At 33.1% G+C, this 16,199-nt stretch overlaps 1 protein-coding gene across 1 annotated transcript in view; it reads left to right on the top strand.

Moving 5' to 3' along the window:
• The window catches only part of LOC113414196 (uncharacterized), a 54,183-nt gene that overhangs the window by 15,231 nt on the left and 22,753 nt on the right, over positions 1 to 16,199 (top strand). Inside the window, exons 5-8 of the mRNA XM_087958134.1 lie at positions 1,109 to 1,197; positions 3,907 to 4,021; positions 5,454 to 5,573; positions 11,403 to 11,633. Of these exons, the coding sequence (XP_087814260.1) occupies positions 1,109 to 1,197; positions 3,907 to 4,021; positions 5,454 to 5,573; positions 11,403 to 11,633 (555 nt within the window). The remainder of the gene's footprint in view (positions 1 to 1,108; positions 1,198 to 3,906; positions 4,022 to 5,453; positions 5,574 to 11,402; positions 11,634 to 16,199) is intronic.

Raw genomic sequence — 16,199 nt, 5'->3', positions numbered from 1 at the left:
ATAAGTTTACATTGAATGGAGTGAGGTTCTGGAGTGAGGGGAGCAAAACAATTAAACACATGATAAAGCAGAAGACTGTATGGAAATCTGTAAACAAGCTGCTATTTTTAAAAAACAGCTCTTATGGGAAAATTAGCATTCATATGGATCTATGAATGGATAGTATGGACAGTTTAGAAGTAGGAAATATAAATAAGTAAATAAACGTGTTAAGTTGGGCTTTATGCAGAGGGATGTTTATGTACTACAGGTGCCAATGGTGCCAGGCCCTCCCACTCTTGAGGTACCTCTGCATAGACATTAAACGACTTACATGGTTGCTTAACTATTGTGATGGGGACAGCTAGAATTGCAGTCATTGAGAAAAGCAGTCGTGGGCACCTCGCTTAATGACTTCAATGATTTACAGCCAAAATTCCCAGCTCAATTATGATAAGAAGTCAAGGATTATCTGTAATATATGAAGCATACAAATGCCTTGTTAAACTATTGAGATTGTATAAATGCAAAAACTATTACAGTAGCTCAGGGTTGATCTTTGGTGTATGTGTGCTCTGTATGCATCAGTGACCTGTGACAGTGCCAAGTTTCAGCATGTATTTAAAAATAACCACAGTGCCAGCAAAAGCCACCCTAGTGGGGAATTGGTGGAATTAAAGTCTGGACATGTGGAAGAATCTAGGCTGAAAATAGCAATAGCACTTAGACTATTATACCGCTTCACAGTGCTTTTACAGCCATCTCAAAGCAGTTTACACAGTTAGCATATTGCCCCCAACAATCTGGGTCCTCAATTTACCCATCTTGGAAGGATGGAAGGCTGAGTCAACCTTGAGCCATTCAGAATTGAACTCCTGGAATGAGCAGTGAGTTAGCCTGCAGCACTTCATTCTTGCCACTGCACCACCACAGATAGTTTATATTTTTGAGATTGTATGACGGATGCAGTACTGTGCCCATTTAAACCTCATGTTTTTCTTCTATTCACAGATATCATGAGGAAATGTTCTTTTCAATTTCTTAAAGGAAAAAAAAAGTTTGCTTAGAGACAAGAAAGCAGAAATGCTTTTAGGGATGATTCTCTGTATGTTTTTTATTTCCCTTTCAGGTGGTGCTGCTTACAGAAGGATTAAATTCCCGAGCTGTTCTTATGTTGGAGTTAAACACATCTTTAGAAGCTCTTATTGACAAGGTTAGGTAAGCAGTGGAAAGATACTATATATCACCACTATTTGAAATGAAGTAGATATGGAAATGCTTGTTACAGGTTTATGTATATTGAACATTAAAAGAAGGGGACAGGCCTCTTAAAGAAGTAGACATGCATGTTTATCTTAGTAGGTAGAAAACAAACACAGTACGTATTATTATAGAGGTTCATACATTTGATGTTGTGTCCTAAAACAGAAAGGACTAATGGAATCCATTCATCATTTATTTAGTATTTTGCTGATATGAGATCTCCCTTCTCATAGGTGTCAAGTTACCAGATCAGGGCCTAGCAATAAATCATAGATTCACTAACATTACACAACTAAGCTTGACCCTACTTCACTTGGCTAAACACTTTCAGACATGGTTTAGCTAGATTGGAATTTTTAGTGCAAACAAGAATGAAGCCACGCACAAGAATTGATTATCCACTGCTAATGTAAAGTTGTATAGAAACCTTCCTAAATAATTTTCCAGCTATTAGTAGTTATTAAATTAAGTATAGATTTGCAAGAAACAAAATAGGATGATAATGATCATGCAATTAGTTCCATGCAGGCTGGTTTTAGACACTGGTTCCACGTGTAAGATTTGTGTTTTGTGTGGGGAACAAGAACTTAACTATGTTTTTCTTCTAATGCTCTCCTCATCTTGGTTGCTCTCCTAACCAGCTATATGTCCTTCCTAAAATAAAATGCTCAGAAATGGATACAAAGTGTGATTTGATGAATACAGGGTAAAGGAAGTATTTTTCTTGACCTTGACACTGTGTTGCTGCTGCTGAAGCCTGAGATTGTACTTGCTTTTTTTGCAGTTTGTGATTCCTGATCATCTGTTTAACCCTTTGTTCATTATAATCCTTTTAGTAGGTTATTATATTTATCCCTTTATCTATGAAGAAATGGAATCCAGCCCTTAGAATGTTCCCACCAAAGGTGTTTATCTGCCATTTACCTTATTGTGATTTTTTTTTAAAATTCAGTGGTTGGATTAATAAGGTATTAGTTAATTTTGGTCATAATATACAATAGCTATGGCCCAGGCAATGCATGAACCATTAATTAAGACTCAAGAAATATTCGTGGAGCTTTACATATTTGGTTTGTAGAAGTATAAGGTAGAGTTAGAAAAAAACCATTTTTGTCTCTGTTCCTTTTTGAATATGTGTGTGTGTGTGTGTGTGTGTGTGTGTGTGTATGTATGTATGTATGTATGTATGTATGTATGGTATTCAGCTTTGTTCGGGTATTTTCCCACGTCATCATAGTTGTGCTTTTAAAGCTGTAGCAACGTTTCGGCAGAATCTCATCTGCCATCATCAGGCTTCTGTATTGTGTTCGTCTGTGTCTATATATATATGCACACACACACACACACACACACACACACATATACATATACACACATATGCATACACACACACACACACTCAACTATTAGATGAAATGCATAAAATGTTTATTATTAATAAGAATAAATAATAATATGTAACAGTTTATCTTATTGACTCTGGGTGCAGAACATATACTAACACTTCAGAAGGGAATGGGGATGTTGAAAAGGGCAATACCTGGTAATCAAAAGAAATGAGCAAGTTTATGTGATAAGATATTCATAAGATAAGTGCCAACATTGCCCTGGCTACATCAGAAACTCTTTCAAGAAAATAAATGGAAAAGAGAAAGGTAAAGAGAAAGAAGAATTCAGTTTTAGGCTGTGATATGATACAGTGAATTGCTTTATAAAATAAAAAATATCTACAGCCCTGCTTGCTGTTTAGTAAATTTCATTTACTTTCAAGCTATTTTCGGTTTGATATGAGTTTTGAGAAAAATAGTGATCTTTCTGGGATGTAGTGATTTATTTCTGGGTTGACAGATATAGATCACTGTTTATGGAAATGTGTTTGTGGACTGAAATTTGATAAGTTCTTGTTTTCTGAAATGCCTTTACCATTAGACTAGGATAATTTGCATTGAGCTGTAGAATGAAAATTAGTAACCCCAATATATTGTGTAGACTGTCCCCAGAGCTCTTGGGTTCCATGGTTAAACTCTTCAGACACTGAAGTCTATTGTTGCTGTTTTAGGCTCTGTCAGGATCACCAGGTCAAGAAGCAGACATTGCAGAATTCCAAGAATGCTACTTTATTGTTACAGGATATAGTAACAGAAATGAAAGCTTGTTCAAATTTCTCTCTGTTTCATCTCAGTGTAAAACAAAATCAAGTTGGGGTTGTTTTGAGTTCCCTTCTAACACTTCCTTCAATTAATGTGTAATCTCTTGTCCAAGTCCCAAAGTCACTTCTAAACTTCTTTATAGCTAGTTAATATATTTTGCACTATATGGTTGGAAAACATGCCTATTGTATAAAAGGAACATGTTGATTCCTAATTATTACAGTGAATCAAAGAGAAGTTTAAATTGTGTTTCCAAAGAGAAGTTTTCAAATATGTTTCCATAATCTGTATTTGTGTTGGTTTTACTCTGGCAACATTTACCTGGAACTTTAAACTGTTTTTAATGAATAACTTCATTATTGCAAAATCAGCTTTATAATTAAACATTATGGTATTCAATCTCTGAAATTTTAGAAGGGAAGTACAGATTTATGCTGTCTAACTATGAAAAATATGACATGAAAATAAATTAAAGCTGTCATTAACAGTTCTAATGCAATACAAATATTTATAGGTCTTTCCTTAGCACAGAAGGAACTGCATCGAAAGTAATCATTCCACATCCAGAACTTCTTCAAATTATTGAGATGTGCCAGGCAATGAGATACAAACTGCAGAGAAATCAGCAGGTGAGTTTTGATAGCATGAGGGATCTATTTATATGAAGAATTTGTTTCAGTTAATGGACATGGGGCATCTGTTAGGTTTGTCAAAAAAGTCAAGATGGTGGTTGAGGTTGTGTGATCAAAGTTCTAAACTTTTTTAATATATGTGTAATGCATTGCACTGATGTAAAAAGAAGCCAGGTCTTCACCCATGAGGTCAAGGCTGCCATTTGACTTTACTCCACTGATTAAAGGGTTATGAATAAGACAACTAAAAGAATACACTGAAAAGTTGTATATTTTAACTGCAAGTAAGTATGTTGCTTTTTCAGAAGTTTAAAAATGTTCATACGGTGTAAGAATGTGGATTTTATTCACGCTGGGAGAAATTTCCTATTACTGTATTGTATAACTTGATCAGTTCATAAACTTTTGCAAAGCTGTGGTATCAAGATGTCATAGTAATGGTTTGTCTATGATTCATTTATCATATCTCTTCAGGGATATTCACAAAGCTTGATCCCTGCATTTGGAAGGGAGACTTAATTTTGCAAAGTGTAAAATAAAATAATAGATAGTAAAACTTAATAGTTTAGGCTGGATACAAATAAATAAAGAAGAATAAATAAAGTGACTTTTTGCCCCTCCCAACAGCACAAATCATGACTATTTCAGGCAAATTGAAAAACATTTATTAAGATGATGTGTATTTGTGTGTGTGTGTGTGTGTGTATTAAGTCTATATAAGATTTAAAAAGTATTAAATTCAGGATATGTGATCCATCAGAAAGCAGTCAATCAAACAAATAAAGTCATTAATTAGACATGAGAATTAAACAATAGAAAGCAGTGGTCCTAGATAACATTCCATAAAGGGCAAAGGTATTACGTCACCTTTTCCAGTTGAGTTTCTTAATATTTGCAAGTGTATCCAAGAACTTCCAGAATATGCTCCCCTATTATTTAGTTTCTGAGAAAGCTAGTTCTTGCAAATAAAAGGGGGAAAAACAGTTTGGGGTAAAAAGAAAGCATGATTTCCTGAACTAGTGCTGATATTCTCTTTATTAAAAAGCTAATAATGAAGCCGAAAATTCTAAGGAACAATTTGGGTCTGCTTCAGATTGATTACTTTGAAATGGGCATAATTAGAAGTTAATAAGAAATTAGATAAGTGGAAGTGGTTAATTGGTAACCTTCTGTTAGAATAATTGCTTTTAGTGTTTTGATTTAAAAAGCTACATGCAAATTTAACTTTAATTTTTTTACATTAATGAAATAAAGCATTTTGATAATTAAAAGAAGGAAATGTTTTTAGAGCCTGTACATATTTATAAACGTAAAATTTAACTCTTTAATTTAATTTAATTTAATTCAGCCAGTCTAAATCATCATAGTTTATGTATTTAATTCAGTGTACATACTTGTTTTAAAATATCCTACTATGTGTTTCTTTCAGGTTTCTGATCTGTCAAAACTTGCATTGCCTTGGACACCTGGAGGGAATCTTGTTGTCCAGCCGATAACCCTTTTGGATGTTTGTTATGGCAAAATAGAAAATTTAAATCTTAGATACGTGGTAAGCTTTAATAATATGAAAGTCATTATTTTAATTGCTTCCTAGTTTTTGCATTGTGTAAATGTCATTTTACTCTTTTCAGCCCAATAAAATGTTGGAAAGAAACAGTGTGAAGGGGCTCAGGACTCTATCCATCTGTCTGTCTATCAGAAGAATAACTTAGGAAATAGCACAAATTTGGCAAAGCAGAAGTTGACAAGAAGGATCAGTGTTAAAATAAGCTGGAATTTCAAGGAAGCTGTGGAGAAAAACATTGTAGTCTTTATTATTTAACCAGTGCCACATAACAAAGAAAAAGTTGAGTGAGTGAATGAGTTAATGAGTCAGTCAGTCAGTCAATCAGTCAGTGTCTGTCTATCTATCTATCTATCTATCTATCTATCTATCTATCTATCTATCTATCTATCTATCTATCTATATCTATCTCTATTTTATATAGTTGCCCTTCTCCCAAACATATCATTCTGGGCAGCCTAAAACAAATCTAAACAATATCAGTGGAATGCTGCTAACTAATTCATTCATCTTCCCTCCTGGTCACTTGACCTCAAGTGGAGCATATGTAGTTAACTGCACCAATACACACAAATGCAACATGACGATAGAGAAGCACCCACAAACACACAGATACAATGTATATGCAGCAATCTCATTAGATTTACTCACACATAAACCAAGGGAACCTGTTTGTATTTTTCCACATAAGAACGTCATGCATGTATACACACAATGCACACACACACAGAGATATACACATATGTTTAGCCTTATTAGAACTTACAGTCCTACAGAGACAACAACATATACATATACTCTAAGGAGAGTGAATACAGCAGACAATTTTGTGTTACATTTTAAAGAAATACAGTACATACAAATGGCCACCAATAAAGATCCTGGAATGAAGTCCAGAAGCCATGCTTGTATATTTCCTTACCCATTTATTATTTATTGTATATTCAAATATTTATGCCAATTAGTATTAATAACAAACATTTTTTCTTTTTTCGTTTGAGTTGTAGATGCCCAGATCCTTGATTCATTAAAATTGAATCAAAAGGGTTTTTTAAACATGAAAGCATTATAATATAATGGCAAAATTATGTACCTGATAGAATTATTTTGATTAGATCTCCCAAGAAATGACTTATGCAAGCATTTTTTTCATAAACAGTCATATAAACCGTATGTAATTAAAACAAAATGAAAGAACACTTTCTTTAAATTAGTCTGGATTATGCATTGATGCCAACACATTTGTTCTGCATGTGGTGCCTGAATATTCTAGCATATGCATTTGGAGGGTAGGTATTTTGTTCATAACTGTTTCTTTCATTTAGCTCAAGAGTCCACAAGTATCATGAAGAATTAATTTGTGCTCTGGCTTATTGTAGAGAAAATGCTAATGCAGCTGGAGGTTTGATCTGAATTACAATTCTGTAGCAGTAGTTTAGGGATCAAATTTAAATATCCCGGTGCCAGGGACAGTCATTTGTGACTAAGACAAGTAATGATGCATTGCTTTCCAAACTCTCAGTTTTTGTTAATTATCCACAAAATGCCAGTTCTTGATTTTGGAGTGGTAAGTGTGGAAAACAAAGCAGTCCTTGATAGCTGACATGTAAAAAGAAGAAAAATGCATTTCAACCTCAGTAACGTATTGAAGGTGTCACTTTAAAAACCTGGACTGAAGCAAATTGGCAATGACAGCTCCTGATTTCTACTGATCTCACTTGAAAAACATTGAGAAAGGTGTCTCTGCAAAGAAGCTTCCTTGTTGAATTATTCATGAAACAAACTTCATATGGAGCACCTGCTGAGAAGAGCTTGCATTGCATATTAACATAGGTGCATCAAGCTTTCTTGTTAAGCCCTACTTCCACAGTGCCATTTGCTGTGACAGTCATAATACTCCATGTTGGAGGCAATGACAAATAGAAGGCTTACATTGGCGAACATTTCACATTTTTAATTAGCTTTGGGATAAGGTCACCTTGTAGAAATATGAACAGGGTGACATTCATTCTTTTAGTACAGGTTTGTAATTCTAACATTTTTTTTCATCTTGTAGTCTACTCTTAAAGTTTATGGAGCTTTCATACTAACTAAAGCAACTTATATAATAACACATTTATTTAGCATTACAATCAATTAATTTAAATGAGATATTATATTAAAACGTATCCAAAATGAGCGGATTATTACTTTGTCTCCCAGTTTTTAATTTTTTTATTAGGATATATAGCTATATATCTTTGCTTTTGTTATTAACAAGTAATTCAGCCTGCCTTCCAATATATGGGGAATCATATGTGTTTTTAAACATTCTGTGTAATTAGGTAGTGTGGGCTGTGTGTCTGAAGTCTATTGTTCTTTTTCTTTACAAAGCAAAATCATTAACTGTTTAAAAAGTAGAATTAAATACACCATATTTATATTTATACATAAATTTGATATATGTAATTCTACTTTTAAACAGTGAATGATTTTGCTTTGTAAAGAAAAGGAACAATGGATAAATATACCATACTATAGAATTAAATATACCATATGGTATATGGTAAAAATGGTATATTTAATCCTCTGTCTTACTTCTTTCAAACAAACTCATTGATCAGCAAAGGACTGTCGTTGATTATACCAGATGATACTGATTGAACCGAATTGTACAGAATTAATAATATTTTTACTTTCTCAAATACCTATTCTGTAAGTCCTTAATTATGGCATTCTTTGTTAAAATTGAGGGCTATGAGAAAAAAGTGAACTGAAGGAATTAAATGAACATATGCATGCAAAGACTGTCCATGGACCTAATCCAGCCCACGGATGTTTAGATCTGGCCCACGGGGCCACTCTGGAAATAGCGAAGGAGTGGCCTGTGGTGCCTCTGCCAGTGAAAATGGAGTTTTGGAGGGCCATGTTTGGTGCTCCTAGGCTCCATTTTCGGCCATGACAGCCTCCTGCAGCCCTTTGCCAGCAAAAACAGGTCCTGGAGGGGCAGGCGGCCGGGGTCCATTTTTGCTGGCAATGGGCTAGCAAAATAAACTAACAGCAAAACAAAAGGAGAAATGTTTCCCCTTTTGCATTTGAGCATTCAAGAAGGGACAGGAAAGGAGAAAGGGAAAGAGGAAAGACAAAGAAAAAGAACAAAAGATGGGAAGAGAGCAAGGAAGGAAAAAGAAGGAAAGAGGGGAAGGAAGAAGAAAGGAGAAGGAAGAGGGAAGGAAGAAGAAGAAAAGGAACGAAGGAAAGAGATTATAATGAGAGGGAAGGAGGGCCTGAGGGAAGTACTGTCTTAGCACTTGATCACCACAGGTGCCCCCGACACAAGTGATATAGAGCTGGCCATGTCTACCCTAATCATGCCCCTCTGCCTCCCCAAGGCCAAACACAACCCTGATGTGGCTTTCAAGGAAATCAAGTTTGACACCCCTGATCTAAGCAGTTGTTTGAGCCTTGTAAAAATATGGCTGCTTTAATAATTTGGAAAGAGGTGTTGTGTATACGTACTCCTGCATGTTGTGCTGTAGTGTTTTGAAAGCATGATGGCAGTTATTTTGGCTGAGTTGCTGTTTTGCTGATTACTAATAAAAGTGCTTCCATTGATCACTAGAGAAATGGGTGAATTTTCTTTTTCAAAATATCTGTATATCATTTTTATGCATGTTCAGAAAGCATACAGGTGTTTTAGGAAAGGGAACTTGTTTTCAAGCTCAACTATTATACTGCCTAATTATTGAATATATTTAAGGCAAATATTATTTATTTTATGTTAGCATACAGTTCCCTGGCTTGGTGTAACATATTAGCAAATTTATGTTATCACCTTTCTGAGTGCGAGTATAAAAACCTGTCTAACTTCTATAATGAAGGCCATAGAGAAAATTAGTTGGATAATGTGAAATATGTTAGATCTTTCTTTTGAACTTAAATAGTGACAGCAACAAGGATTGACCAAATTGGATGGACTCTTGATTGGGCGATCTCCTTCTTGTGCTATAAAATGAAGTGATCCTGTTTGTTGTCCATTGTTCTTCATCTGTTGTTTGCTCACACCAACAACTCCAATAATAAAATGAACTATTTTGAAATTATTTGAAAACATTCTCTTAAGAATCAGGCAAAGTTAATAATTTAAAATGTAATGCAAAAAAGGAGTCTTTCTGTAATTAAAGAAATACATTTCAGAAAGCATTTTAATATTTATCCAATATTTATCCAATATTTATATACTATCTATCCAATATCTACAAAATATCAACATTTCAAACCTGATAAAGAATTTCCATTAGAAGAGGAAGTTACATTTCCTTATTTCCCATTGCCTTGCTGTTCATTGTATTTTTTTTATTTGTCAATTGCTTACAAGATAATAGGTGTAAGTAAAAACATAGTTATGAATACATGGATACATATAAGAAAAATAAAAAAATATATAAAAGAAACAATAGGACAGGGGCAGTAGGCACGTTGGCGCTCTTATGCAAGCCCCCTACAGACTGGGGAACCATTTAGAATTAAATGAAAATACCTTTTGGATTAGAGGACAACAAGAAGAAATAGACAAAAATAGCCTTCTCTCCATTTGTGCCAGTGGGAATAGCCTTTCTCCAGACCTAGTCTCAATTGCTATTTCCTGTCTTCTGCACAAATGAATGACTTAGATATCTTTCACTAAAGATCCAGAATAACATTGTCTGGATCAAATCTGAATTCAGTTTGCCTTCCCTATTATATATAGTTTAATTATTTTATGTTTTGAATATTAGAATTGATCAATTGTCTCATTTTTAAATGTGCATGGACTGAGGTATGTGTTTGGGTTTGTGATTTAGTTTCCTTTTGGTAGCATGTATCTTCTACTGTCCTTTCTGTATACGTCTATATACAATATGTACATGTATTTTGTATTTTTCGCTATATTGAAATACACGTTTTCCATTGGCAGTTTTCTATATACAATGGACAATATCAATTGTAGGCAGCATAATTATGATTAATAGAGGGGAACATCAGTGATTAAAATGAAATTTTTCAAAACTCTGCATTAAAATCAGAAACCTTATTCACATTGTGGTTGAGGTGTCACATTTTTTTTCCATGGTTTGTTATTTTAAATCGATACTTGCCTATATCTTCAGAATGGATGATAGTCAATTTTTTTGTTTTTTGTTTAGCAGCACTTTCCTTACACTTATGTGCTTTTGTCTCTAACTTCGGTAAAATTATAATCTCTTTATGTTGATTACTTCAAATGAGCTCTTACAGTGTCTTTTTCATTTTCACTTGATGAAAACATGCTGTTCAGTGCATTGCAAGTAACAGCTGGCTAAAAGTTTAAACAGAAAAAGAACATAAGATTCTGTGGTAGGTAAAAGATAAACATTCTCATGTTTATACTTTTCTAATACTCTGTTTAGAAGTTTGCAATTTTTAATCTCTCCCTCCCTTTTACTACCCTTGCTTTAAGCCGTTCTTTTGGAAAAACAATCAACCCTGTTTGGAGGGTCGCTTTGATCTCTGTTTTTTTATTTATTTTAAGAAGCTAGAAGTCTGGCAATTTGTTGTGTTTTTGACTTTGTCAGATCATGCCCTCTCAACACATGTTCTCCACAGATGGCTTAGAAAGGGGGAGGGGGGAAAGCACAAGCAAAATGCCTGAAGTGTGTGTGTGTGTGTGTGTGTGTGTGTATCTATATATCAGTGTGTTTGCTGTTGTGCTTGCAGGTGCTCAGTGAGGCAAGTGGCCTTTCACCCCCCATAATTAACTTGTTTTTATTTCCTCAGTTGTTTATCATATTTGTCTTTTTTGTTTTGTTTTTGTAGAGTGCTCTTGAAGGAAAACTGAGCAAGTTGTGGAGACACCTGCTTGCCATGAGGCAAAATCTGAGTTTCTTGCTTGCCCCAGGACAAGTGTCTTCTGAAACAGCTCATCGGATTCTACCAACAGTTGTTTATGCTCGGCTGATAAATCAAGTAGTTAAGTGTCATCAGGCTGTGGAGGAATGTTGCAGTGATTTGCTCACTTTGACACTTCTGGTACCTTCAGCTCCTTGGGTGAGTGTAAGATGTGGTACATTGAAAAGTGGCACTACTACTCCAAATACTACTGAAATACTTAAAAATCTTTTGGAATCAGGCTTTAGACTTATTATAATCTCCAATGTTATTTGACCTGAGACAAAAGATGCCATTTTCTCAGAGACAGAGAGAAAATGTGACAAATTACTTACTCGTATTGTCATTAGCTAAAATGCTATGCGTCATAGGTACTTAGCATGATTTAGTAATCATGATTTAGTAATGTTTGTGTAACATGACATCATTGCAAATTATGATACATGCAATGTCATTTGCCGCTCTTGGGCTCCCTTGCCCCCCTTCATAGTTTTTTTTTGTCTTCCTTTCCTTCTCTCAAATGTAACGTTCCATACCAAACTTCTTTTTAAGCATGAAATAGAATTTCAGAGTTTGCTACTCAGGCTCTTTCTTATGTTTTATGAGCAAGCTAGAAGTAATGGCACACTATTTTCTTTCTGTATTAGAGGTGAAAGATTGGATAACACTGGAGCATAGAAGACCTCTGGTGTAACTTTTCCGGTTTCTCCATTTTGCAGGGAGGAAATGGGTTAGATACTGACTCCATAAAATGGAGTGATTTGATATCAAGGACAAAAGTGGACTTTAAAAGAACTTTAAAAATAGGCTCACCTTTTAGAGATGTAGTCCTTTGTAAGGACTTTGAAAGTGGAAAGATAATTAGATCATATTTTGATAATATTACACCTGAAATGCTTTGGACTATAGGTAATATGCCGATAAAGCACTTTGAAAATGATTTATTTCCTTTTTTCATTTGAGAACAATGTGCCTCCTCTCTTCTTTTCATATCAAAACACATATGGGTATTCATTTATTTCACTTTGTGCCATTGAAGTATCATCCACCTCAATAATTTCTTCTAGATCTTGTTCTTTGGTCTTTGTTTTGAAATCTGAGGACATACTGGTTTTATGACCCCAATAAATACTTTTTAACTGAACATGTATCAATATCTTCAGATTTTTTAGCACACTGGAAGCTTGATGGAATAGAAATAAGCGTTGTTTTCTGAGGAGTGGCATGCTATAAAACATCTTTTCTAATGTTATTTAACAGCATTTTAAAGAAAATGAATTAATTTGAATAAATAAAACCCCACTGTTAGGCAACATTTTTAGAAACAGATTTTCTAACATCGTGCAAGTTTTGCAATTTTCAGACACAAGTACACTTTTAAACTGTTAAAGCATGTTCAACATCTGCTTCTCTAAAAAAAGGACTATTGGTAAAAGGAGTAAGTTGAGTCTTTCTGCAAGATGTAATTTTAGTGTTTTATCTTAACGTACAAACAATATAAATAAATATCTTGGTGTAGAAAGTAGTTTCCCCCCCCAAATTAGAAAATTTTCAAAATGTTGTGGCAAGGTTCCCTTAGATTCTTATTGAGATAAATTAGTGTGTTGTGAAATAAATTGCTTTTATTTCAAGACAGTAGAATTTAACTCTTTATGCAGATTAAAATCTTCAATTAATCATAGGAAATGTAGATGTCTCTCAAATGAATAGCGTTCATGAAAACTATGGTAACCTACTTTGAAACATTCTTAATTATTTTCATTGATCCTTTGTTTTTTTAGTAGATTCATGAAAATTTTATAGCTAAACTTTAATTGAAAAATGCTGTTAAAGTAGAATTAAAATGGCTCACTTTCTTATTCTATCTGTTTTTATTAGATAATTAGGAATGCAAGCTAACTGTTGTTAATTTTGGGATTCAGCTCTATTGAATATAAAGAGGTTTAATTCTCAAATAATATTAGTTAAGATTGTACTGCACTATTTTCTTTAAGAAAATTGTATTTAAGAAAATATATTTTGTAATTAAAAATAATTACAGGTGTAAACAGACAATTGTAATATTGAAAAGATTATTATATTTCAGAAATGATACTAAATTAACTTTTTCAAGACTGATTCTACATATTTCTTTCATTTATTACTAACTCACTTATGTTACTGGTTTTTCTGTTTCACAAGTTCAAGAATGACCACCAATATGTATAGCTAAAATAAATTATCTGCAAAACAAGAATGTCAATAAGCTTAGTAAAATTTCAGGATTTTCAGAAACATAGCACAATAAAAATTAATTTTCTTCCATTTTAGGAAAACAACTATGATTATGCTTCTTCTAGTCTGAAACAGTTTCAATATATGTTCATTGAACATCTTATTTCTTTTCTATTTCTGTGAGGAAAAACTTAAATTGTACCAATTTTAGGATGAATTTTTAATGCCAGACTTGAAAATGATCTTTGCTTTTTTTCTTACACAAAAAAATTAAACACAAATTCATATGATTAAATGAGTTTGCAAAGAAGTACAAATAAACATATTGGTTCCATCCCTCTTCTTTGTAATAAAAGTTACAAGGTACATTATTCCCCCTATTTATTCCTATGATGAGATCAGTTTTCAATACCATGTCTTTATTTGGATTCTAAAATGCTATTTTTCTGGAAGAAACATTGAATATCTTTTCTGTTTTAAATCACAATCCATGTTAAATATTTTCCCCAAGCTGAATACCAAACAGACAATAACATGCATTTAGAATTCTTTAGAAAAGTAGCTGTAAGGAGAGAAGGAAGTATTTGAAATATGTCATAGCTCTTTGGAAAAGATGCAAATCCCTTCAGACAGAAATGCCCTTTAGACATGAATGAGTAAGAACTTGTTTATCCTGAGGCTCAGGCTAGTAGATGCTGAAAAGACCATCTCAATGTTCAGAAATTTAAAAAAAATCAATAATAGTATCGGTTCTGGGAATACTATGGTGAAGGTGTGAGCTGAGAACTAATGAGATGAATTCACAAATGAAGATATGAATATACAGTTTGGTGTTTCGTGACATTTCATTATCTATATGTATGAAAAAGAAGAACAGATTCAGACTGCATTTAGTTATCTGTTTTTATAAATTAATGTCTTGGAAGATATTGGGACCTGTTACTTCAAAATATTGCTGTAAATTCCAGAAATTAATACGTTTCATGTTAAAATTCTAAATATTAGAATCAGGTTTTTGGGAATAATGCCAAAGTTGAGATAAAGGGATCATTTATTGATTACTTTTCAGTCCTGAATTCCACCAATCAAATTTGTAAGCAATGTACTGTTTCATTGCTAAAGAGCCATAGTAATAGCACTTATATACCACTTTATAGCACTTTACAGCACTCTCTGAGCATTTTACAATATCAGCATTTTGCCTCCAACAGTCCTCATTTTACTGACCTTGGAAGGTTGGAAGGCTGAGTCAATCTTTTTTTTTTTTTTAAAAACAAGTTTTATTAATTTTTAAAAACAAACAAATCATCATTAACCATTACATACTTAAACCCTTTTCCATTATAAATTTAACAAGTCAAATAAAACCTTATTTTATACAATATAATTCTTTTAAACCATTTCCATATGAGCATACAAATACCTCTTATCCAGTTTCTCTTTACTTCTCTTTACTCTTATTCAATTTCATTATTATTATTTCATCTATTTTTTCTGACTTGGTTACCATTATTCTCATTCTATATTTCTGCAAGGTTTTATTAATTCTCCCAGAAACATAAACACACAACACACAAAACATAAAAAAAAAATCTTTTAGGAAAGTAACTTGGCCCCAGGTATCTCTCTCTTCATGGACTTCAATTATATTCATGCTCATCTTACATGTCATTACTTATTTTATTTACCATTCTAAGTCTTCTATATTAGCTTCTCCACACATTTCACTCTTCTTAATTCTATCTTAATTAATCCATCTTAATTTGAGTCATTATATTTGTATCTTTTGTCCATTCTTTATTGTCCCTTTGTCTCATTCCTTATAATAATAATAAAAAAAAATTCTCCTGAAATCACTAATCAGAGTATGATGCCTTTCTATCTCCCCTAAATTAATCAAATTAACATTTAAAATAACACCCAATACCCAATCCGATTCTGCTTGGTACATTCTATCTACTAATTTTTTTTTTCCAAAATAAACAAAAATAATAAATCCAAAATGATTAAATACATAGTTAAGCAGTAGATCTAAATATTGAATCTTATAACATTCCCATTGCCTTTTCCAAAAACAAATGCTACAATAAAATTTTATAATAACATCAATACCATAATCTTATTAAACTCTTTAATTAAAACTCAATATTCTAAACCTTCCCTTTAATATTATTAAATTTTAAAATCAATCATTACTAAACATTTCAGCATTTTAATCTCTTATTAACTCTTAAACCATTTTAGTTTTCTATTTCTAATACAATGCTACAATATCATCTTATGTACCTTGCAAAATCTTTTTTAAAGAAATTATACTTTACCCTTTGTCCCTAAAAAGATTCCTTTTTTCCCATCTAGTTTCAAAACTTTGTGGCTTTTCTCCACCTTTTTCCTTCCTTTCTTCCCCCACCAGACCTTTCTACCCCCCCTTCTTCTAGCCTCTGCCTTACTGACTTCCCTTCTCTGTTGTATTCCTTTTTCCTTTTGTTTATTATCATTATATTGATTTTG

Source organism: Notechis scutatus, chromosome 2 (assembly GCF_049901735.1).
Source record: "Notechis scutatus isolate UNSWTSFEM ecotype Mainland chromosome 2, rNotScu1.2, whole genome shotgun sequence".
NCBI lineage: Eukaryota > Metazoa > Chordata > Lepidosauria > Squamata > Elapidae > Notechis > Notechis scutatus.
Note: the sequence above shows the minus strand (reverse complement) of the source record. Positions and strands in the feature narration are given on the sequence as shown.